The sequence below is a fragment of the Peromyscus leucopus genome, chromosome 3 (assembly GCF_004664715.2).
Source record: "Peromyscus leucopus breed LL Stock chromosome 3, UCI_PerLeu_2.1, whole genome shotgun sequence".
NCBI lineage: Eukaryota > Metazoa > Chordata > Mammalia > Rodentia > Cricetidae > Peromyscus > Peromyscus leucopus.
Genome location: NC_051065.1, coordinates 20,933,819 through 20,957,331, shown reverse-complemented (window position 1 = coordinate 20,957,331; position 23,513 = coordinate 20,933,819). Strand labels below are relative to the sequence as shown.

At 41.6% G+C, this 23,513-nt stretch overlaps 1 protein-coding gene across 11 annotated transcripts in view; it reads left to right on the top strand.

Moving 5' to 3' along the window:
* Window positions 1-23,513, top strand: part of Ppp1r9a (protein phosphatase 1 regulatory subunit 9A) — a 258,866-nt gene that overhangs the window by 219,194 nt on the left and 16,159 nt on the right. For 7 of the 11 annotated variants that reach the window (XM_028869810.2, XM_028869813.2, XM_028869812.2 and 4 more), the window contains 4 exons: window positions 13,150-13,307; window positions 13,761-14,058; window positions 23,123-23,210; window positions 23,305-23,388. In XM_028869810.2, coding sequence (XP_028725643.1) covers window positions 13,150-13,307; window positions 13,761-14,058; window positions 23,123-23,210; window positions 23,305-23,388 — 628 coding nt within the window. The remainder of the gene's footprint in view (window positions 1-13,149; window positions 13,308-13,760; window positions 14,059-23,122; window positions 23,211-23,304; window positions 23,389-23,513) is intronic. The other 4 variants (XM_037203519.1, XM_028869815.2, XM_028869818.2 and 1 more) reach the window with 1 other exon arrangement.

Here is a 23,513-nt window from a genome sequence, read left to right as displayed (position 1 = left end):
CTAGTTTCTCATCCTCATGCCTTAAATACCTTTCTGCTTCCTGCCATCACTTCCTGGGATTAAAGGCTCTTGTTACCATGCCTGGCTGTTTCCAGTGTGGCTTTGAACTCACAGAGATCCAGACGGATCTCTGCCTCTGGAATGCTAGGATTAAAGGCGTGTGTGCCACCATTTTCTGGCCTCTATGTCTGTCTAGTGGCTGTTCTGTTCTCTGACCCCAGATAAGTTTATTAGGATGCACAATATTTTGGGGAACACGATACCACCACATTGTGTGGATTCTAACTGGCAAGCTCCAACAGTGGTAATGCTGGGCGGAAAGACTGTAAACCATCGCTCAAATAATGGATCACTCTCCTAAAAACACAACAGAAACATGCAAGTGCTAGCTTCTGAGTGAGCCTGGGAGCCGACAGAACAACCGCAGAGGGGTCCCTGAGCCTGTGAGCCCACAGAACAACCGCAGAGGGGGTCGCTGAGCCACAGTACAACCGCAGAGGGGGTCGCTGAGCCTGGGAGCCGACAGAACAACCACAGAGGGGTCGCTGCTGCCGGTGGGTGACATGGCCGCCTCAGCGGCAGCAGCTGCACCAGAGAATTCGCTCTCCTTTAAAAAACTCTTTGCTCCTTTTAATACTGTTCGCAGTTGTTTGTTACTTTCATTTTGTTTTGAGACGGGATCTCACTGTGTAGTCTGCACTGGCCTGAAACTTGTGGTCTCCTGTCTTGGTGGCCCAAATCCTGGGGTCACAAGTCTGTGATTTAGTGTTTTGTTTTTCTTTTTTTCACAACACCCTGTAAGTATGAGAATCACAGTGGTCACTTACACTTTCTCTCTTGGAATCTTATCACCTGACTGAAACATATTTGACCACAAAATATACCTTGTCAAACCAAGTACCAAGGGGATGAGAGGTGAAATTTTATGGTCAGCAGTGGTTAGATTATTTATAACCAGCTAGTTCTGGAAACAGGGAAAGGTCCCTGTTTAAGAAAGCAAGAGTTACCTGGGCGGTGGTGGTACACACCTTTAATCCCACATGTGAGAGAGAGGCAGGCGGATCTCTGTGAGTTTGAGAGGTGCCAAAGCTACACAGAGAAACCCTGTCTTGAAAAACCAAAAAGAAAAAAAAAAGAAAGCTAGAGTTTAGATTGAATTATAATAAGTTAAGGTTTTTCAATAATGACACAGTGAACTACCTGATGTGTTGATTCATTTTTACCTATTATAATATTTAGATAAATATCCAGAAATAGGATCACTGCATTAAAAAGCAGGTGATTTAAAAGTCTAGATATTTCCAAACAAATAAATAAAAATAGAATTATCCATTAAAAAATGTGTGGTAAAGTCATGAAGTGGAAGCCAGAAAATATCAGTACAATAACTTTAAAATATTGAGAGAAAATAAACTGTCCACTTTTGTGGAATATTCCTTTACACTGTGTGAAGATACATCACTATGATTGTTCAATAAAGAGGTGAATGGCCAATCTAGGCAGGAAGAGGTGAGGCAGACCTTCTGGGGAGACAGACAGAGGTCTTGGGGAAGAAGAAAGGCAAGGTGGAGTCACCAGCCAGACACAGAGGGAACAAAACATGTAGGAGGAAAGATAAAAGACATGAGCCATGTGGCAGCAGGTAGATGAATAGAAATGGGTTGATTTAAGTTGTAAGAGCTAGTTAGAAACAAACATAAGCCATAGGCTGTTTTCATAATTAATAAGAAATCTCCATGTCATTTTTTTGTGAGCTGATGGCCCAAAGGAAATCCATCTACAATCCATTTATTGGCCCCTAGCAGCAGTGCCTTTAAGAATGAGAAAGACGATTGTCACCTGCAGCCCCACCCCTCAGGAAGCAGAAGCTGCAGGACCACAAGTTCAAGACCAGCCTGGGCTACTCAAGAAGAATTGTCTCAAAAGAAAACATGAATAAAACACAAAATAAAGAAAAATTATATTTCAGACAAGCAAAGTATAGATATTTTCAACCAATGACCCTTCAATTTTATTTCTAAAAGACCTACTTCAGAAGGAAATCAGCTGACTTAGGAATGATCTCAAGGCTCAGACCTTGAAAATCCAGTTGATAGAAAAACTGCTAAATATAAACATTAAATATTAGCAAGCCAAATCCAGAAATATAACTTAAGATATGATGTATCATGACCAAGGTATGCCTGTGCAAAGAACACAAGATTGGTTAAACATTAAAAAAGACAAGAATTCATATTTCATGTATTAGCTACAAGAAAATTTCATTATTTCAGTGAATGAAGATGGACAGCTAATCATATCTATCTATAATAAGTTCTATCCAATTAGAACTGTGAATAAACTGCTTTACCTTGATGTTGTGAGAGGAACAGGTCTCCACCAGACCTCCTGTGCATAACAAATACTGAAATCAGGAATTCTCTTTAAAATAAAACATGTGTTCAGTGTTGCTCTATTAAAAGCACCATCTCTGTTGACTTAGTAATTGTAGCAAGTAATACCAGAGGAAACAAGTGAAGGAAACAAATGAGAAGATAAAAGAAAGGAGCAAAGTTATAATGCTTGAGAATTTTATCAGAGAATATAATTTGTTTTGATCAAATCCACCTCCACCTCCTCCTCCCTGCATCCTACCCAAGTGGTGGTTATTGTCATTTTAACTTGTACAGATTTTTGTTTGTTTGTTTTAGTCAAATATACCAAAAACTCAAAAGTCTGTGGATTATAGGAATTAAGCAGGGAATTACTAGATTAATTTTTTTAAAGCAATTTATCTTGGGGTACATGAGAACCTGTCTCAAAGCAGAAAACGAAAGGCAAACAAAGGAGGAAAAAGATTTTTTTTTCAAGCAAAATAACTTGTCTTAGTTAAGGTTTCTATTGCTGTGACAAAAATACAATGACCACGGCAACTCTTATAAGGAAAACATTTAATGGGGGTGACTTAGTTCAAAGGTTCAGTCCATTATCATCATGGTGGGGAGCATGGCAGCGTGCAGGCAGACATGGTGCTGGAACTGAGAATTCTGCATCTTGCCGACAACAGGAAGTAGACTGACTGTCACACTGAGGGAAGCTTGAGAAAGAGACCTCAAAGGCTGCCCCCACAATGACACACTTCCTCCAACAAGGCCATACCTCCTAGTAGTCCCACTCCCTTTGGGGGTCATTTGCTTTCAAACCACCACATAACTAGAAACTAAAAAGGAGAAAAACCACATGTGTATGCACGTGTATGTGCGTGTGCGCTCACGTACACACACACACACACACACACACACACACACACACACAAATTCAGGCGTAACATGAGTTTAAAATTTAGTAAGGAGGAAGGGCCTCACTGTCAAACCCTTCAGTCAGTAAGGAGGTTCCCAAGGCCAACCATACTCCCCTGAGGAAAGTTTCTTCACTTCCTTGTCTCCCCTCTTTTCATCCCCCTTTGATGGACTCTTCAGACACCTTGGTGTTTGATACCAAGTCAGATCTTTATGGTAACATCTATTTATTTCCTAGAAAAGTTTGATAGTGTATTAAGCATTCACTTTCAGCATTGGAGGCCAGAATTTTAAACTAAAGTTAAAGACATAATTAAAGAGGGAACTCATTAAATGGGAAGTCATTAAATTTAAAGTGAATACTTGCCCTTCTTTGTCAAGACTGTCTCCCGTAGCTCCAGCGTGGTGGCTAAGCTTGTAGAGGTACAGATACCACCTGACATGGTGAGTTTGGTTCCTGGGATGCACGTGGTGGAAGGAGAGAACCAAGTCCCACAAGTTGTTCTTGTTTCTGTAGTTGGTTGTTTTTTACTCTTTTGCTCTTTGGGGGGCCCCACCACCCAGCTCCCAAATAAACACACATGGAGGCTTATTCTTAATTATAAATACCCGACCTTAGCTTGACTTGTTTCTAACCAGCTTTTCTTAACTTAAATTATCTCATGAACCTTTTGTCTCCAGACCTTTTCCTTTCTCTATTTCTGCATATCTTACTTTCATGCTTACTCTGTGGCTGGCTGCGTGGCTGCATGGCTGGGTGGCTGCGTGGCTGGGTGGCTGCGTGGCTGGGTGGCTGCGTGGCTGCGTGGCTGGGTGGCTGCGTGGCTGGCCCCTAGCGTCCTCTTCCCTCTCACTCCTTTCTTCTTTTCCTCCCAGATTTCTTCTTCTATTTATTCTCTCTGCCTGCCAGCCCCGCCTGTCCTTTCTCCTGCCTCGATATTCACCATTCAGCTCTTTTTTAGACATCAGGTGTTTTAGACAGGCAGAGTAACACAGCTTCACAGAGTTAATGCAACATAAAAAAGAATGTAACATATCTTTGCATCATTAAAGCAAATGTTCTACAGCATAAACAAAAGTAACATACCTTAAAATAACATCCTAAAACAAGTTTCCACAGAAACCCTGGCACATGCATAGTGCACACACAAATAAATAAATAAATAAATAAATAAATAAATAAATAAATAAATAAATAAATAAATTTAGTAAACATTTTTAAAAGAATATCTCATATAAGAACATTAGATGCATGGCAATGAAGTAATTGTTCTTTGCTATCTCATTGTTTAGCTCAAAAGTGGGGCAAGACAAATTCTGGAGTACAGTCAAGCTTTCTTTAGTCATCTATAAAGACATTTAATAATTTGGTAAACCTTCATAATTGTCATTTATGTTGAATAAATTATTTTTAATTATTTTAATTTTAATTATTTTTTTTTACCCATCAACAAATATTTTGACTGAAATGCTGTTGAATCTCACTAATTAAAGAGTGAACATTCATGGCAAATCACTATGGAAATTTTTAATGAACAAGCCGAATGAACGAGGAATCAATATTTATTGACTATTTTTCTGGCATATAATTAAAGTCAAAAGTAGTCTGCTTCCTCAAAAACACACAGCACCTGAATTGCCTAGCTAGGCTGATGGGAGTTTTGAGTCTGTCTGCAGCTGAGCCACTGCAGATCCATGAGGCGCTGAAAGGAGATGTAGAGCTATGAACAGAGGCTTTCTTTCACAGTTCTCACTCTGTCTCCATAAATTCAAGGAAGTCTCCAGAACCCGCTCCGAACCCCTCGGCTTCATTCACCAAGGTGGACATTGGTATCAGAGCATACCAAGAGCTGGCTTAGTAGGAGGCATAGTTACTTGGTTAGAATGAACTTTTAGTAATTTTCTGCTCATTTTAGAAAAAAGTATAAGTTGTAATAGTCTGCTTTGGATTTTCAATTTTGTTTGACTTTGAGAGAACTACAAGGTTGATTATGATCTTCTGAAAGTAAAGGCCATTTTAACACAAATATGGTTAATTTCCTTCCTGGGGGAACTTTATAGGGAAGGTATATTCCAAATATTTCTTATGTTTAGGCATGTGGTCTAGTGAATATTGGACTGTGACATTGTAGTGAGGACCTGAGAATAGGACCGTGCGGTGGGATTTGAGGATGAAGCATCTGTGGCCCTTGGTTCTGCTCAACTTGGCCAGGTTAGAGAGGGGTCCTAGATATTCTACTTAGGAAATCCAACAGCCATGTACTCTACTCACAGATACAAAAACTGAAACACAAGCAGCTGTCTCTAGTGAGGACCAGCAGATTCACTTCTAGGTGTGGTTCTGAAAAGCATCCCAACTGTATTGTATTGGTTCAGTACATATGATATCAAGGCCCTGTTCCAGTAGGGTACTAACTACAAGTTATGGCTGAATTCTTCCTTAAGGTAGTTGTCAAACATTTTGCATAATTTGTACAGTAAGTATATCCAATGTCCATTAGAAATAATGATAGAAACATTAGAATTTTTGCACTCTGAAGATTGTGCTGCTTGAGTATCGTTTTTTTATTGTTTGTTTTATTTTAATGATCCTAAATGGTTTTAAACACCAAAAAAAGCAAATGAAACAAAACCAAAAAAAAAAAAAAAAAAACAATTATTTTATTTCAGTTGTTTGACTTATTTGAGCTACCTCATCCCAAACCTAGTTCTTTCATTTTTAAAGTTTTGCTTGAAGACACTATGGATGGATTTTTAAATTATGATTAGTTCCTATTGATGAACTTACCTAATTAAATAACTACAAACCCTTGAAATTGCATCTGTGTTTGGGGTCCTGTTAAGGACTATTACTAAGAGACTAGCAGTCTTCTAAGTACTTAGGACATTCCTTAACAACTCTTGCAGGTAGTCTAAGCACCTAGCCTCAGGTTTTTTCTTCCTTCCTTCCTTCCTTCCTTCCTTCCTTCCTTCCTTCCTTCCTTCCTTCCTTCCTTCCTTCCTTTCTTTCTTTCTTTTTTTTTTTTTTTGGACATGGTTTCTCTGTATAGCCCTGGCTGTCCTGGAACTCTCACTGTAGACCAGGTTTGCCTCCCAAGTGCTGGGATTAAAAGCAAGCAGCACCACTCACCTGGCTATAACTTCAGGTTTTTGAATGCTGCCAGGAGCCATGTCTTCGTACAGTTGACAGTACTCCTCCATTTAGGTAAACAATGTTCATCTAAGATAACTGGCTTTGCTTTCTACTAAAGCCTTAAGACCTGAATTCTTCCTGTACTTATCAAGGAAGCTATTAATGTATCCCTTCTCCCTAGACCCAACTCCCAGACAGCCTCACGGCTCTAGTCACAGAACTCTGAGTCCCCAGCTAGGATGGCGTTTGATTACATGTGTGTTTCCTCAACTTTTAGGCTGTGCAGAATCTCTGTTCTATCAGAAAAGACAGAGTGGTCATAGGGAAAAAATCCTGAGCTATGAATATGAGTTTCCCTAGAATCTAAAGCTTAAATTCTCTATCTTTCATATTCTCAAATTTCCACCTGACTATTATAAGCATAGAGCCTCATCTTAAATCAGTTTTGAACCACACCTGAAAGTGCTGCACTAACACAAGTAACTAAACTGCATTTCTAAGTCCTTTAAAATTTATCTGTGGGTATGGGCAAAAAGGAATTCCTACATTTTCTTTAAGCAATTAGCAAATAAACTATAGTTCATAAAACAATAAATGTAACCTAATGAAAAGATTAGAAAATAGGAATAATCTTTTGCTGAAGTGACAAGAAATCAGCTTCCTAGAAAATTTCATAAATACATTATTTATATTTAAATATAAATATTTTATGTAGTTTTTATTTTTGATAAAAAACTTTTTGTAACATAATATAAATATAAATTATTTTATTTATTTAAATAGTTCCAAAAGAAAATACCAGTTGTCACCAGAATTAAGGGCGGAAGTTGCCTGTGAGTAGGTTCCTAAGCAAAAGGAACAGTAGAACAGTAGACTCCATGTCTCCGAGGATCATATTCGATCCAATCCATCTTCCCCGTGCAATACTCTTTAAAGCAGTGGCTAGCGGGTGAGCTATGTAGGGCTGTATGTAGATGTATCACCAGGCAGTCAGTAAAGGTGGTAGGCAGTGTCACCATGGAAAACCAGCAGGGTTCTTAGTGGCAGAGGCAGAAAGAAGATCTGGGGAGCTTTGGCCATTTCCCTGGTTTATATCAATACTGTCAATACCTGAAACAGCAGAATCCAAACTAGAATGGAATTAAGATGGAATTAAGTGAAAAAATAACAAATGTGTGCTTTTTCACATTCTAAATAAAGTTTAACTACACAAATATGTAAATACAAAAAATTACACAAAATCAAATGCCCAATCCAAAATCTTTAGCATGTGTAAGTATTAACGCACTACCTGACACATCCATAGTCTGGAAGAAGTCTGCCTTTTAGTTCCCTTGTGCAATGGGATGCATATTTGTTACTAGTTTCTAAATATTTTAAATGAGTGCACATGATATTCTGTGACTTGCTTTACTCTTTCTAATCTGTTCAATGTCGGTAAATAAAGACAGCTATGGATGATTATGTAGCATTCACTCTTCTAAGCAGTTTGAGGTCTATTAATGCATTTAATCTTCATAACAATGCAGTGATTATATTATGTCATTATCATTCCCTTTTTGCAGTTGAGGATCCTTGGGGACCTCTGAAAGGTTAGGTAAATTGCCCAATTTTATGGCATGGCAGCTCATTGTGGATTCCAGCTGTAGGTCTGCTCTCACAGTGACTAGCTCACACTGGCTCTCTGGGATGCTTAAATCTACCACCTGAGTGCAATATGTATCAGCCCCCAATCCCAAAGGGTCCATCTTTTATGAACTTGCAGTCACTGTGAATAATATGCAGATACCGTTTAAGTTCAAAATGCCACCAAGTGCCTCATTATGCCCAGCATTTCAGTTGACAATAGCAGAAACCAGGTAGAACTGTTTTTGAGGGGCCCAGTGCATAGCAGAGTGCACAGTGGACCCCATTCTTATAAGGCTCCATTCCTGCTTTCCCTGCTGCCTGGGTCTGATCCTCCAGCAGCATTCCATTTACGTCAAAAATGACGTCAGTCCAGTGGGGGAAAAAAAACAGAATGACTCACAGCAGTGTTGTAGGGAACTGGTCTCTGTGTTATATGAAATATAACATCCTAATTTCATAGAGTGTTTTCATACCAGCTATTAAAATTGTAATTAAATCCATTAAGTTATTTTAAAGGATCCAATTTAAAGCCATATTGAAACTAGTCTTGAGATGGAGGTACGACCATGCCCCCCCCCACACACACACTCCAAGCTCCATCATTTGGTCCTGCCCAGAGGGTCTCCAAATGCACCCCTGTGTATTTATTGATCTGTTTAAGACTGTTCCACATTTGTATTTCTCTCTGCATTTGAGAGTCAGTGGTAGGCTGCTTCACAGGCTGGAGTTATCTAAAGGAAAGAATAAACAGAAAGCAGGAGAGAAAAGCAATTTTTCTCTGTCTGTGAACAGAAGAACAAGATACACCAGGAAGAAGAGGGAAGGGGGTGCCTGAGGCCTGGGGCTGAGGTACCATGTTCCCCTAGAGATGAGGACCTCTGTTAGGAAGAAGTGACAAACATGGCCGCCTAAGCCCTGCCATCTTATGGCCATGACTTAGAGACTGAGCCAGATGGATTGCCTGCCACGACGCCATCACCTGAAATGACAGCTAATTCTTTAGGGTAAGAATTTTATTCCTGGGATGTATACAAAGCCAGCTAAAATGCCTTAGAGCTCTGTTCTCCCTGGTGTACCATGCTTCTGTGAGTTTGCAGGGTCACACTGGGCATGCGTGTCTTTATAGAACATAAAGCCAAATAGAAAAAGAGGGCACAAGATTGCACATGACGTTCACTTCCAGATGCAAGAGTGACCTTGCACAAGGATCGTAGGCTTGTCCATCTGACTTCCATCTAGGCTGCTCCATAGTGCACAAATGAGCGGCCACCTTTGAGCCTCAGTCTGCTTTGATGAGGAGGAAGGTTGTCCCAAATCCCAAGACTCTTTTGAGTTGTAAGACTTTGATTCTTAAACCATATAGTGGAAGGAGATAGCATATAATGGATGAGCAGCACAGATACCTGGCTACCCAGCAACTGGTATCTCCTATTTCCAGGGATCCTTCTTGGCTGTCATTGTCCATCTTCTCGTAGACAATGTTCCTTCTGCCTAAGTGCTATCAGTGTGATAGTTCTCAGCACCACTCCACTCTTGGGGTTCTTTTCAAAACCATTTCTCTTTTCAGGATGGAAAATAAATTACTGGCTTGTAATCCATAATCTCTGCAGTAAGGTCTCTGATACTTGCTTTCAGACTCTCAAAAGTGGTTCGTTGTGGGAGATATGTTGTTGGCCACTCAGGTAACAGATCTAAAACCCTGCCTTTTAGACTTGAGCTAAGTGAAACTTTCCTAAACATAAGTGCATGTGTATGCTTAATCAGTTTGCACCTGATGAGTGGATCCTGAGGCAGATGTTCCGTATTGCCAATAGGCTTGTCTAACAGCTGCACTAGGCAGGATTCTTCATAGAAATAGGACCAGTAGTCCCTACTTTCTTCACAGTCTTAGACCTGCTAATGAGTCCTTCTCAATTCCTGTTATTTCATTTGCTCAGTATAAGCAATGGAGTAGCATCTGCAGTCCTGTAGGTGGGATGCTGTGCTCTGTTTAAAAGCCAGGATTCTATTGCCAAAGGAACCATATTTACAAAAGTGGGATGTGCATCTTCCTTGGGTACCTTTGTCATCTACTACCCAAAGTTGTTGCCAAGCCAACCAGTCATGAGACCATCTGTGAAGTAATCTGTCCATAGTTTTCAAGTCTTCCCTTTCTACATTCTCTAATAAACACAGAATAGATGCTAGAGAGCTGAATTTCCTAGATTAGTCCCATTGTACATGATTTTGTAACTTTTCAAACACCATCTCCATGGTATTAAAATCTTGCAGTATTGACTTTTCAGCACTAGCTAAATTGGAGTGGATAGCTAGTAGCCTGGGAGACAGAGCACCGCAATGATCACAGCAGTTCATCAGCTAGCTGTATGGAGGAGGGCAAGCCACTCCAATTTTCTGGGCTTCAGGAGAGGAAACAACCTGCTTGCTTGTTGTCTCATGGGTCTATAATAAGGAACAAATGAGGTGGAGCGTGTGACAGTGCTTTGCATTACAGAGCATGCAATCCAACTCCGAGACAGAAAGGATGGAAGACGTGCATGAACTGTGGTATTTTTAATTATATTATTGCTTTCATCTGTGTGGTGTTCTGCATTTTTATATGTAAACAGAAATTGTAAGGTTGACTTTCTCCCAATTATCACAACTAATGAACTCTTAATGGGCAGCTGCAAATATAGATTTTATTGGAGGAAGGAAATTAAAGTGATGAAGGCGACTTTTTCTTCCCCTCCATTGGCATGTAAAAGAGAAAGAGACTGCTAATTAGAAAACATCTAGTCATTCTTTCTACTCACCCCAGTGGCCTGGCTTCCCCAGTGTTCACCCCTCTCTCAAGTAGAGGAAATGAAAAGTCAGACTTTCTGTAAACATTGTCATTCAGTGGTGTGTCTCCTGGGCAAATGTATATTGAATTTTATTTGTTAGAACTATATGCCAAGTGCTCAGCTTTATGAGTAAGAGAGAAAGCACCTGAGGCCCTTAATGTTTGTGTTTTATGATATGTTTAGAGCACATCTTTAAGATAATACTATAAAAAGGAATTACCCAGGCTAATGATTGTCATCGAAATTCTTTTCTATTAGTACAAGTGTATATTAGTTTTCTATAACTGATTTATTTGCTTATTCTAATACATTTTAATTCAGGGTCACTTAATTAATTCCTTCAGAGTGACTTTGTTTAATGACTGCCTGTTGCATGAATCTTAAAAGTTCTTATTAATAAAATCAAACCCGGAGCCAGGTATTGGGGTGAAATGGAAGATCAGAGAACAAGCCACAGCTAACCTCACCTGGTCAACTCAGCTGGTCTTATTTCCTCAGACTGGAAGCTTCTGTGTCCTCATCCCAATGGCTCTCAGCAGAACTGCTGCTCTAAAGCCTGAAGCCTAACCAGCCAAATGCCTAACCAGCCAAAAATGCTTCTAGTTTCTGGTCTTCACGCCTTATATACCTTTCTGCTTTCTACCATCACTTCCTAGGATTAAAGGCTCGCTTTCTGGGATTAAAGGTGTGAGTCACCATGCCTGGCTGTTTCCAATGTGGCCTTGAACTCACAGAGATCCCAGATGGATTTCTGCCTCTGGAATGTTAGGATTAAAGGCGTGTGCTATCACTGCCTAACTAGTGGCTTTTCTGTTCTCTGACCCCAGATACGTTTATTAAGGTACACAATATTTTGGGGAACACAATACCACCACAACTGCCATCCTGAAAAGATGAGGTGGTATTAATCATCAAACTATTTTATTTACAGTAAATGATCATGTATATCTATGTCAAGAGTAGTTCCACTTCCAATAAATACTTTTTCTGTAATACTACTACTACTTTACTCTAATACCCATGTACTAACACCTCAACAGGTATATTCATGGTTAAACTTACCTCTCCCCCATATACACTTACCAAGATTGAAAGCGTTAAGAACTAGTTAGAGAAGACCACAGGAGTGCTGCTCTTGGTAGCCTTTATTATTCTTCGTCCCCTTCTACCTCTTTCCTGTCCTTTATTGTGTCTGAGGTTTTCTAACAGAGGCTCACCCATGTTGACCTTGAATTCATGCCTTAGCTTCCTAAGTGCTGAGGTGACAGTCAAGTTCTACCATGCCCAGCTGCTGCTGCTGCTGCTGCTGCCGCCGCCGCCGCCGCCGTTTTTGTTTGTTTGTTTTGCTTTGTTTCTCCCTCCTTCCTTCTCTGTTATCTTTTTCTCCTGGAGTCTTTTATACTTGATGTTTACATTATTTGTTTTGAAGTTATGCGTTACGTTTTGCCTGTGTGCCTAGTGGCTGGGGAAGTAAAAAGAGGGCATCAGATCTCCTAGAACTGGAGTTACAGATGATGGTGAGGTGCCATGTGGGTGCTGGGAATTGAACCTGGGACCTGTGTGAGAGCAACAAATGCTTGTAACCACTGAGGCCTCTCTCCAGCTTCTCTTTAGATGTAAACAGTTTTCTGTGGGAAACTAATATAGTTTGTGGTGAGAAGAGAAAGTATCCAAAGAAAGAAATGAGACAGGGGCATCAGCAACTACTTGGACTGTACCTGGAAACTAACGCTAGAAGATGAAATCCTTCGCCTTCTCTCTTCATAGTGCCAGGAGTTCCACACTTGGGGTAGTTCAACTGTTTGTAGCCAGGCCTTCTTCTGAGGAAGCAGATTATTTATCTGGCATTAAATACATTCTGTTCTAGTGTTGTTGTTGTTATTTTTAAACAGAGTTCAAAGGGGAACAAGTTAGATATTCAGACACTATCAAGACCAAATTTGTATGGTCTATTAGTGAATTTTTGTGGTCAAGGTCACTTTCTGTTACCTGCACTTGACTTTGGCAACTAGACGTCATCCATAGAGTGTCTATGGTATCATGCCCCAACATGTGTGCCCATTAGCAAATGCAAACCTTGGCTCTTTCAGTTGTGTTGCAGAAAGGTTTTATGCTCTCTAGGTGATAGATCTTTGGTGTCACCTATGGAGCATTGGACAAGCTGGAAAAATTGTCACCTGCCCCCCGGACACTGATAACCAGTGATTGGTTTTTAGCGGCTGTGGTCTCTGCCAATTGTCTCCAGCGTTTTCCCTCACAGATTGTTTTGCAATGCTCTCCCTAGACTTGAATGAAGCGGTCCCAGAGACAGAGCGCCTGGATTCGAAAGCACTGAAAACCCGGGCCCAACTCTCTGTGAAGAACAGGCGCCAGAGGCCCACGCGGACACGGCTGTATGACAGTGTCAGCTCCACTGATGGGGAGGACAGCCTGGAGCGGAAGGTGAGCACTCCTGCTGGCTGTCGATGCGTGTTGAACGTGATGGCCATTTCCCTAGCAGAGTACCCTACTTGGAAGAACTGGAATAGTTTATGTCTTTGTCTCCTGAATTTGTATTCAATTTGCTATATGGTTGCCATTTAATTCTTTTCTCTATTCATTCAGTAGGGTAGCCAAAAACTATCCATATTACCATATTTCATGATGGTACCTTTGATATTCAGCCATTGGTTTAACCTATGGGAAATAATGAACATTCAAGTAATCATTTCTGCATATTTAGGTGGCTTTGTTAGCTGCATTATTTATCGGTGAGTAGTTATGAACTGTGCATCCTCCGACATAAGCCAGCATACAGAAGTTTCTTTCCCTGAGAAAAGGCCGGTCCCTCTCAAAGGAAGTGCTGCACACCACTGACGGTAGTGTAACTTGCTCTGTAACCTCTTATACCAACAGCCTTCAGACAGTCTCTTTAACCACACACACGTTACCAAATCGCTTCTGCCCGAGGGTTGGAGAGCTTCTTCTCCAGAGTCAGATTCTGGTGTTGCACCCCTCACCCCTGTGGCTAGCCATGGGGCCTTCTCCTCTCGCCACGAGACTGAGTCCCAAGAAAGGTCACGGATGCCAGAAAGAGACACGTTCTCCTCTGTCTCGGGAGACACTTCGCCCTCCTCACCTTCAAAATCTGATCACGATACAGAAGACTCTCCTTGCCACCACCAAGCAACCAAGAAAATAGTACATGAAAAAGGTATTTGGATTTTGTTTTGCTTTCTACTTCTGTATCATCTGACATCACTGATATCTCAGTTTCTACAGTATAAAATATCTCAGTTTATACAGTATAAAACTAGATTTTTCGCATGGGCGCAGGGCTTTACATGCTGCTTTCCTTCTATCTTAGGGGATGAGAGAACACCCACTTCCGTGGATTTTGTTTTGTTTTTAGTTTGCCTGTCAGTTGGTATTTTTATCCCTTTAGCTTTCTCCAAGTTGACTATTAAGGGAACTGTCTAACGGCTGTGTACACTAGAGCCTCGAGTATCTATGAACACTCACAGCCACATGAGGGGGAATGTGGGATAGAATGATGTCAGCCATTACCAACTGACTGACTTTTATTTAAATCCGTTTTCACAGTAATGATTGTGATGTTATCACTCTAATAATCATTCCAGTGATTAGCATTGCAGTGTGTGTGTGACAGAATAGCAATGGTAAAGATAAATGCAGAGCAGGTAGAGAGCTCTTTTTACTTTATGTGCATGGGTGTTTTACCTGCAGGCCTGTCATGTGCCATGTGCATGCATTGTCCTCAAAGGTCAAAGAGGATCTCAGAGAACTGGAACTGGAATTATGGATGGTTGTGATCCATTATGTGGGTGCTAGGAATTGAACCCAGGTCCTCTACAAGAGCAGCCAGTACTCTTAACCACTGAGCAACCTTTCTGGCTCCAATACTTGTCTTTTTAATCATTTATTTTGGTATATAGAAACAATAAATCTGTGTTTAAATAAATTAAACAGTGGAGAGATATATAAAGCATGATGTTCCTCCCTTTACATATGATGTGTTCCTGCAAAGTACCAATGTAGTGTTGGTTATGTTATTTTTTGTATAAGTAATTTAATTTATACATATATACAGAATAGAAATTGTTTTGATGTGTATTTATTTTGGTTTACATACTTGCATTTTTACGAAAACATACTCTTACTAATCACACGACTCTGAAACTTGTTTTACAAATAATATTTTATTGGTGCCTATCTATGAATATATACATTTAAATAACAATAGGTCTATAGGTATGTAACTTCCAAGTGAAACCTGTATCTATTTAGAATTATATATAAAAGTATTTGTAGCAGAGACTGGAGAGCTGCCTCAGTTGATGAAATGTTTGCCACCCAAGCATGTGGACTCAAGTTTGGGTCCACAGCATCAAAGAAAAAGCTAGGCATGATGGCATAATCTATAATCATAGAGCTGGGCTTAGGGAGGTGGAGTGAGTGCAGGGTGGAGCTCACTGGCAGCCTATCTTGGTAAGTCAGTGAGCTCCAGGCACAGTGATCCACGCTGTCTCACAAAAGAAGGTGGAGAGGAACTGAAGAAAGACACATGACATTGACTTCTGGCTTCCACATGCACACAGTCACATAAACACACAGACATGCACACACAGTCACATAAACACACACAGACATACGCACACAGACATGCATACACAGTCACATAAACACACACAGACATTCACACACAGCCACATAAACACACACACAGAGACATGCACACAGTTACATAACACACACAGTCACATAAACACACAGACATGCACACACAGTCACATAAACACACACAGAGACATGCACACACAGTCACATAAGCACACAAACATGCACACACAGTCACATAAACACACACACAGACATACATACACACACAGTCACATAAACACACACCGGGGAAAAAAGTGTTCATGCAGCCCTGGTGTGTGATAACAAAACCAGTAAAATGGACAGATGAATTGCAGTGGATTCATAGAATGAACCCGTGCAGCAGGAAAACTAGAGAACTGCAAGAATATGACTGTGATCCTCTAGGAGAAGACATCAGCAGGCAAAGCAGATACCAGAGCTACCTAATTATATCCTAGAGAGCAACGCGGGTAGATCATTTAGACATGTAGACAAGATTTTGGCGTTGCAAATGGGAATGGCCAAGTCTGCTCCCTCAAAATGAGGGTCAGGAGTAGCAATAGGACACAGGCGAGGGGATCTTGGTCCTATACACTGCAGGGGGTGGGTCAGCAACAGGCTGCTCAGTTAACTTTTACTGACATTACGTGTCTGCATCATAAATATTCTGGATTTTAGCTGTCAAAAAGCACTGAAAGTTAATGGGTGGTCTTTTAATATTCAAATAGCTCCAAAGAACTGATTCTTTTTAAAAAGTGAAAAGCAGATTGAAGAAATAGACTCTTGGTTCCCTGAAGAGATTTTAATTGGTTTATAAGTTATGAAAAGGAGAACTGCTTCACTAATGATCAGAGAGATGACATTTTAAATTAATTGCCAAAATTGCCAGATCCTCAGACTAGATGGGAAGAATCTGCTGGATAGCACTAGCCATGGAATGCACCAGACTCATGCACTGCGGTACAACTGTATGACTGCACATTCGAAGCTCCACACGTGTTGTCTCTGCCAGATCCTAAATTACAAGCTTTCTACAGGTCCTTGTGAACGCAGAAACCCAGCTGACTCTACCGTGCTTTGTGACTTGTGGTCAGCATTGGTGTTCCCCTGGGTTTCCTTGCCTGAGCCTGTCCGCTGCTACGGTTATCTTTCAAAGACCAGTCCTGTGTACAGCTCTTCAGAAACAGTCCAGGAGGCAAACCGAGTCCTTGGGACACTAGAGGAGGCAAAAGAATTCTGTCAGGCCCACTAAACAATCAAACATGGTAGTCAGGTTAGTGAACAGCTTGATCGTGAAGTTGGCTTATGTTGAAAAGAATGAAAGGCTTCAGAATTTTCATTAATTAAAGCATGGTTGTGGTAGTGCCTTTATAAAGACAGGCTTGCAGCTCGCTCTCCAATGTCTCCTGGGCGTGCAGATGGTTGTTGAGAGAAAGCCAAGGCAGAAGCTCTTTCTCCAGAGCTGCCCATTCTTGGAGTCCCACTGTGTGAGCCCCACTGTGTGAGTCTGTGTTGCTTGGCTTGTTTATTCGGCTGTTCCCAGTGCTGGAGACTGAACTCAGAGCTCTGCACATGCTAGACGAGCATCCTACTGTTGAGCTATATCCTCGCCCCACAACGTGCTATTCAAAGGCAGGATGATCAGACAGTGGATCTCTGACCCGGGAAAACTCACGGGGACTTTTAAAAGCAGCTCAGTCTTGTCTGGATTCATGCTGCCTTTTCCTTCTAATTGGTGGCTGTTTTGAAGTTGGCAGAAGAGTGATTTGCTGATCTGAGGAGGCATGCCTCATGGTCCCTTAAGCAAAGAATGAGAACCTCTCCATTTCCATAGAGCTGTCTTGTTTGTGTCTGTGTCTCCTTTGGAATTAACCAAGACCAAAGACCAGGGCACAGGTCTCATCTCCAGAGACCGAGATCTGGGGTTTTCCCTTCTTCAGTTCTCCTGAGATGACCAGACTTCTGGGTGACTGAACAGACCAGTTCATTGGACTGTTCTGGAGTCGCTGCTTTGTAAATGGACAAGTGTGATGACTGGTGTAACATACTGTCTTGATCACGGTTCCTGGTGCTGTCTAAAACACCATGACCCAAAAGCAACATGGGGGGGGGTGTTAATTTCATCTGATACTTTCAGTTAGCCCTGTGTTATCGAGCGAAGTCAAGGCGAGAGGCACAGGGCATGCATCTCGAGGCGGGAACTGATGCAGAGGCAGTGAGGAGTGCCGCTTAGGGCCTGCTCTCAACATTCTTCCCAGCTCCCACAGAGCAGCCCCCTGAGCTCTCAACACTCAATGGCTTCTCTAGCCCAAGCTTCCAAAGTCCTTTCCAAAACACAGTCCACCCCAAAACAACGTGGTCAGTCTGTCACAGCAATACCCCACAATCCTGGGACCAGCTCCAGATGTAGTCAAGTTGCTAACACAATTAACCGTCACACACTAACAGAACAGACAGGAGGGCTGTTGTCACTTAACCCTTTCTTTTCCTTGTTAAACGTTTGTAGTGAGAGTTTCCTCTGCCCTCACGGTCATTCACATTTAGGCCTGTGTCCATCGCACGGTTACTGCGTTCCCAACCTGCATCCAGATGTGTCTTCAGTGACAATCAGAATTGCGTCCTTTCCCTTAGGGAGCTGCCTGCTAGAGTCTTCCATAACTCCCTCTTCTTCATCTTCTTCCTCGGCGTGTTTCTCTGTTGATGCTCATTCTCACTGTACCCCCATCCCAGCCTACCCCAGATTGTTTGGTGGCAGACTTGTCCTCTCAGGGACCCCTTGCCACCCCACAATCAACATGTTGGAAAGCACTTTCTTTCTTGGCGTTCTGCTGTCAGGTTCTCCATACCTTGCAGGACGTCAGAGACATCTCATCGACTGGCTGTCAGACAGGGCTCTGAGGAATCAGGACTCTGACTGTCAGTTTTCTAGATCCCCAATTTCAGTAATATGTGAACATCTAATCAAGCACAAAGTGCTGGTTCATGCGGCTAAAGGCTTTGAAAACATTCTATACCAAAACAGTAACGTTCTAGCTTATTTGGGGGGATCAGCTAACATAATAACTACTAGCCTTTATTCATTCCATGTTCTTCTAGGTGGTGTATTCATAAATCACAGAGTTACTCAGTGAGCATAAAATTAGGATCAAATTAACTGGCTGTGTACTCAGAATGTGCCATGAGTGTGCTGATGACCTGCGCGTTTCACTAAAGCTTCCTCACGGTTCTCCCAGTTCCCAATAAACAGACCTAAGTGTCATTCAAACGCTAAGGAAATCCCATGCTCCCTTTTGATGATATTACCAAGGCAGGTCCAACAAAGGTTAGCACAATGGGGTCCTCCTTCATTAAAACAAAACTCCAGAGAATAAGGCTCTGTAATGCCTTTCTTTCCTTACTGTATGAGACAGATCCACTACTCTGAGGTGAACTTGAAAATTCTGGTGTGGCTAACCTCTGGCACTCTCAGTGTATGGCTCTTAGATCTCACTGGCTTTTCAGTGAGGGAACTGAAAAGGGCTTTGTGATGCTCCCAGGTACAAATTTGGCTAACACTGCACTCAACATAAATCTTACCTCCCTAATTTGGCCTTGGGCCAGCCACTGATTCCACAGCGGTTTTCCCTGTTACTCCCGAGTCCGCCCCTTTGTGTAGAATGCCTAGCTTAGTAGTTAAGTGTGAGCCAACATTTTCTCACTTAGCATACTACTCTTTGTCTTCTTGGTTCTTCAGAAGGAGTGTGGCATTTAAGTGGTGCTCGGAAGCCTCTGGACAGTTTACTAAGTTTGCCTCTGCAGACAAATAGCACAGTCATCTGGAAGGAGTTCAGTAGCCAAAGCCAACAGGCGCCTGTTTGGAAGGGAAGTCTCATAGACTGCAGCTTTTTCTGTCAGCTAAGCATCCCTTCAAGCTCTCAGGGCAGAGCAGGATGATTGAGAGAGAGACTGAACATCTTCCCAACATAAAGTATTTACTCTCTGACTCATGGGGAAAGGGGTACGCTTCATCTCTCTCACCACTGCTTTCTCAGCTCTGGATATGGCTAAGTCACTGGTTGCCATTTGTCTAGATTTTTAATAAGTCACACATCATCACTTTCAGTCTATCGCATTACTTATAAAGATAGTTAATGCAGCACGGTGTGTTATTGCAGCCCTAAGGATAGCTCTGGTCACTCTACTGGAATGAGAAGCTTTCTAAATGTGTCTGTGTCTCCACCTGCATGCCATCATTTTCCCTCATATTTGAGGGACATCGGTAGAAGTGGAGACAAAGGAATCCCATAACCGCTGCCTCAGTGACTCACCTGTAACCAAATGCATGCCACTTAGGTTAGCAGATACCAGGGCGGTATCTCTCCAGGGGTTGTAAAACGGTTCTGTGGCCATTAGAGGCTTGAAAATGCTTCCTTTCTGCCTTGCAGAAGCAGCTTTATACCGAGTTTTTATCTCTAGTTTACAGCGCAGTGAGGCTTTATCCAGTCAAGGTGAACTAGAGCAAATTAAGCACTCACTATCAATTTTCTACTCAACTTCTAGAAGTTAGTATTCTAAGTTTCTGTTTGACCTTTAACACACTGCCTGACATAGAGCACTTTTAGAAACTTTCCAGCTTTGAAAAATCCTTACACAGTTCCCTCCTTATTCATGTATTACACTAGGCCTCTGAGTTGATGTATAAATATCGCATTATTGCTGAGAATGGAGAACGTGCATGCTGCTCTGTTTGGTAACCATACAGAGAGTGCAACTAAAGTAAACACCCAGGGCCTTAAAAAAAGGAAGAAAGGGCGGGTAAGAAGGCATGGAAGATAGAGTGCTGGTATGAGCAGACACACACAGGAAGTCAAAGGAATGGGCTATCTCAGGGGCTGACAGTGTTGGTTTCTTCAAAATATCAAGACTGAGTGTAAAGCTAATAGGTTTTATCTGTTTATGGCTCTATAATTTAAGTATCTTAGATACCTCCCCCTATTACTAGGGACCCATAGACTATTCTGAGAAGAGACTAGACAGGAAAGGACAGTGGATATGAGGGAACTTAGAAAGGAGACACTCAGGAGAATGCCTGTGAAGAGGAAGCATGGGCAGTGCGGGGCAGGTTGGTACAAGAGCCATAAAACCTGTGGTGGTTAGTTAGTGCTGAGAAGAAACTGAGCCAAAGCTAATCACAGGCTGTGGCTTCAGAACACGTGTCTTATCGCTAACAGCAATTAAGAAATCAGAGGTACTGTGTGGGAAATATGATTAATTTCTTTTTAAATAGAGGAAGTCCAGAGTTCCGGAGAGAAACCAGGTCAGGAAGTGGATCTGGACAATCTCGTCATAAAAGAAGGGACAGTCAACTGTCTGACTGAGCTGATAGATGTCACCCAGAAGGGACTTTGGGATTTAGAGATCAAGAAAGCATGTGTTTGTTTGGGAAATAAGAGCCAAGTTGCTGAAGTTTAAAGTTGACATGCTTGGTCTGAGTGCCTGAGCCTCTGATGGGTCACAAAAGTCATATGGGGCAGTTTCTAAAACCTAATTAACATCTTACATGACACAAATAAATAAATATGCACAAATATCATCCGTGCCTTTCTTCAGCTCAGACCTAAAGTTCTAACATATATTAACAATTAATTTAAATGATTTAAATGGTAAGGGCACTATTCTTTAATCTTGCCTCTTCTTTTCGGTGTCCCTTGGAACATGCTTTGGCAAATGTGTGAGATAATGATGTGAGGTTGCCTAGCAACAAGCTCTGTGATGGGCAGAATCAGGCATTTAGTCCTAAGATGTCCAAATAACTACAACACTAACAGGTTACAGAGAGTCTCCATGAACATTGTCTCAGCTGTTCCTCTTACCACTCATTAAAACATCTTCCAGCTTCCAGCTGCCCCTAATTCAGAAAATAATTAAGCAGGCTCCTTTTAACTTTGCACTGTCCTGGCCCTTAAGAGTTCTTTAGGATTGATATGGAAGAATTCATCTCATTTGTTTCTTTGGCTTCTATTAAGAAAATTGAAAACCTGCTCTTTTTTTTTAAGTATCCATTAGCAAAATCACCTTAGAAGGTACCCATTTTTTTTAATGGATTTGAGTCACATCTATGGCTGTTTAACTCCGCTAGTGAAAGAATAATGATACAAATATTCATAATAAATATTTGAAGCAAGAAGCGGATTTTTGACACAGATATATATCTGACTCTTGTATTCCATCAAGTACATTTCAAAGAATTCCTGTAATCTGCTGAGAACCATTAACTAACAATATGAAGCTCATAGCTAGGCATGCTTAGAGTGTCTGTCCACGTGTTGTGCTATTGCAAGATTTGGAGCTGCATTGGAGAACATGAACTGTGTGTACTGGTGTCTGTTTAGAAATTTGTCCTGAGGTAAACAAAAATTTAAACAATTAACCTCTAAGGTTAATTGAACACTATCTTATGATGTCTATTTTCTATACATTCCATGCTAGAATCCCTAGATATTAAAAAAAATTTGAGCTAGATGCAGATACTAGCAATTAAGAAGGAAGTTTTGCATACACAAGCACATCCAATTTAAAACGCTATCTGTCAGTCATCCTGAAGGATTGAATGTGCTGCAATGTGGCACCCAACACTCTTTGTGCAGAGTTCCATCTATCTTGTCAAAGGTGGGGGACACGCCACCGGTAGAACCTGGCCCTGCACTCACACTGAACCCCATCCTCAAACCCTTTCCTCTGATGAACATCATCTCTACTCTCCTATTCACCATGGCTGCTACACTGTAGAATAGTGCCAGCATCATTCATGAGGGTGCAGTTCAGTCAGCCCCAAGCCCTTAGAAGATTTGGGCATCTTCTGTGTTATGGTAGGCCAGAGAGTTGTGCTCGCAACTAGCTCTTAAAAGAGCCTTTCAAAGATATATTTGGCTTCTGCTTAAGAAGCCCCCCTCTCCCACGTTCTGCCTTACTCTGTCCTAGAACCAGCCAGAGGTCATTAGTATGGGAGACCTCAGAAGGAAATTAAAAAAAAAAATTACATGCATTGGTGCTTTGCCGTGGGTGTTGGATCCCCTGGATCTGGAGTTACAGACACTTATGAGCTGCCAGGTGAGAGTTGGGAATTAAGCCCAGGTCCTCTGGAAGAGCAGTCAGTACTCTTAACCACTGAGCCATCTTTCTAGTCCTCAGAAAGGAAAGTTTTATTCTTAGTTGCTTTCTGAAGCTCTCAGACTTTAAGCGGTGATGTTTTCTATTGGGATTTGAGATTCCACTGGGTTCCTTCAGAAGGCAGGGAAACCCGAAACCGAGAAAGCCATGGAAGAAGAAACATAGGCCTTCAATGCCTTGAGTGAGCCAGAGACAGGCCAAGTCACCACCCCAGGTGCTTTGAAGTGAAAGTATTTATTCTTGCTCAATTCATTCACTCTCACGTGTCTATTCAGTAGAACTTTATTGGTCTGCTCAGTGTTCCTCATCATGGCTGAGTTTCTGTGTCCTGTAGACAGGACAGCCTTTGTGTTCTTATACATTGAATAATTCAGGCAAAACCCTTAGATTCAGAGATACACTGACTTTTGGTTCATGGCTTAAAATATAATGCAAACTGATGATTTCCCTATGTGTCCATGTCCTAGACCATGTCATTTGTCCTAAATCACTAAGAACATCCAGTTCATTCGTGTTGCAAGGAGGAAAAATTAAGCAGAAGTTTGTGGATCTGGGGTAAGCACCTCCTTCTGGGAAAGTAGTTCTCCATAAGGGAAGACTAAAAGGGGGACATTAACTTTCTCTTTCTGACCGTGTGCTGTTATTGTAGGGCACCTTTGCGAAGGAATCCCAACAAGGGGAAGAAATGGAAAGAAAAAGAAAAGGAAGCCAGTAGGTTTTCTACAGGTAGCAGGTACGGTTGGGTAATTATGAATATACATTTCTTTCTTTAGATAACTCTGCCCCTCTTTTGCTGTTACCCAAGATCAGTGATCTGTGTTTCTAAAACCAAGTGATGAGCCCAGGCTTGTGATCCAA